Below are 2,146 nucleotides of genomic sequence, written 5' to 3'. Positions count from 1 at the left end.
TTGATTCAGGAATCACCTTGGAGGGCTGTCCAAGATGCTGGTTCATTCTCCCTGGCCCAGATCTGCTGCGCCTTGGGATCAGTACTTTCGCCAGGTGCACCCCAGGGAGAGACCCAGGGGGCTGGGAACCATTCTGGGTCTCACCAGGCTCCTGGGATGGGGCAGCAGCGCCACCTGGTGGCTCCTGCTGAAACACCCTACCCACCGCTCTTCCCGCCCCCCTTTAGGGAGGTGACGTCCCCCCACCCACCTCCCCTCTGCCTCCAGGGCCTCAGAGAAGGCAGAGAGGAGGAGACGGTGGAGGGAGTGACCTCCTAGATGGGCCTTTCCCCCGGCCTTCCAGACCAACCACACTTCCAGACCCACCCAGGGGACTCCCCACGCTCATATTCCTAAAGCAGCCGCCAGGGCAGAGCGTCTGCCCAGCCCCCTGAGCTTCGTGATGCTGGGCAGGGGTCTGTGCTGGGCTTCAACTTCCTTACTTGAGTAAGTACAAGTAAGAGCTTTCTTTAAAGATGCTTCTTGCATCTTTCAAAACCTCCTGAATTCTGCACATCTTACTCCATCACATTTCTTCAATATGAAACTATTTCCTTCCTTTGTAAAAAAAAAAAATAGATCTCTAGAAAGAGGCAGACTTTATTCTGTGGCTTCACTGACCCACCTCCACAGTCAGCCCACTTTGGGTTATTTTCTGGGGGCACCTGTACCCTAGGGGTACCATCGACACCTGTTTGAACACACAAATCAAACCCCAGCCACGCCGGGAGCCAGACAAATGGATCAGAGCCAGGCATCACACTTCTCATGTGCCAGCTTGAACTGGGGGCCAGAGGTGCCCCTAAAGGAGCCCCTATCCTGGGAACAGCAGGGAGGCGCTCCCCACTCTTTCCCACAGGCCCGGCCACCCTGTCCACATCAGCTCGCCCCTTTGGTCCTTCCCCCCCACCCTCAGAAGCAGCATCTCCACCACGGCAGGCTGGATTGTTACAAATCCTCTTTAATAATCAGTTGTGTGTGTTTTACAGAGCTGTGCCCTGGGCCCCTCCCCACTCCCCTTCAAGGCACAACCTTACCCACCCATTCCCTGGGGGACAGAGGACAGGAGAAAGCATCTTCAGTTCCCTGGACCGCTCAGGGTCCTGGTGAATGCAGGGCCAGCTCTGTGCCACACTGGGAGGGTTCACCCCCTGCTTCCTTAAGTGGCCCAGGGCCAGTCCAGACCTTCATGCCCAGGCCACCCCCCTTCAGCCCAGCTCACGCAGGCCGTGCCCCCACAGCGTGGCCCAGACTGGCCTGAGCTGCTGGGTGGGGCTGGGTCAGGCTGAAGAAGGGGTGCCGCTTCTCATGTCAGGTCAAGCCCACCCTCTCCCACAACCTCAAAGAAGATGGAAAAACCAAGGACAGAGCATCAGAGTGGAAACAAAGCTGCCCCACGCAGTGGGCAGTGACAACCCAGGGTGCCTTATCCAACCCCCACCCCCCCCCAGTTTATAACACACTTTCTCCCATACAATATATACAGCCCCCAAGGCAGGTAGAAACCCAGCCCACCTGTGCAGGGAGCATTTTCTTTGGGTTGCTAAGACAACTCTGGCAGACAGGGAGTGTGTGGAGGAGCCACAGAATAGCTGGGGCTTAAGGCTGATGGCAGAAAAGCAAAGGAGAGGGGTTCAAGTCCCCAGGAAGCACCCCCCTCCAACTTCCAGCCAGCACGGGACGGACAAGGGGTCTTGGCAGTGAGGTGGGAGGCGGGCCTGGAGCGGGGGAGCCTAGGAGAGACCCCTAGGAGCCCTGAGGTTGGGGGGACAGGCAGGGAGGTGGGGACAGCAGCCGCCTCAGTACTTGGGCACCTTGCTGTAGTCTTCAGAATGGACACGCCGGCATAGGAACATGGACAGGAACATCCCCAGGAGCTGGTGAGGGAGAGGGCAACAGTCAGAGGCGGGACCCCAGAGGAGCATCCCGCAGTCCGGGTCAGCACACAGGGCCTGACCTGGACAAAGCTGATCCTCAGCTACAGCCTCAGGACCAACCTGTGACTCAGGTGGCAGAGGGCCCTTCGAGGAACAGGGGTCAGGCCAGACTTGCCACGGGTCCTCTAGAAGCCGATGGACCTCAACTCACCCCTCCCTCCACCCTGAAC

At 58.6% G+C, this 2,146-nt stretch overlaps 1 protein-coding gene across 1 annotated transcript in view; it reads right to left on the bottom strand.

Annotated features, from left to right (window-relative positions):
• Positions 1-980: 980 nt before the first annotated feature.
• LOC104982780 (CD82 antigen-like) overlaps positions 981-2,146 on the bottom strand; it is a 4,919-nt gene continuing 3,753 nt past the window's right edge. Inside the window, exon 4 of the mRNA XM_010832225.1 lies at positions 981-1,916. Within this exon, the coding sequence (XP_010830527.1) occupies positions 1,839-1,916 (78 nt within the window). The 3' untranslated portion in view covers positions 981-1,838. The remainder of the gene's footprint in view (positions 1,917-2,146) is intronic.

Source organism: Bison bison, unplaced genomic scaffold (genome assembly GCF_000754665.1).
Source record: "Bison bison bison isolate TAMUID 2011002044 unplaced genomic scaffold, Bison_UMD1.0 scf7180017860457, whole genome shotgun sequence".
NCBI classification, from domain to species: Eukaryota; Metazoa; Chordata; class Mammalia; order Artiodactyla; family Bovidae; genus Bison; species Bison bison.
The sequence above is the reverse complement of the archived record's forward strand: the minus strand, read 5'-3'. Positions and strand labels throughout refer to the sequence as shown.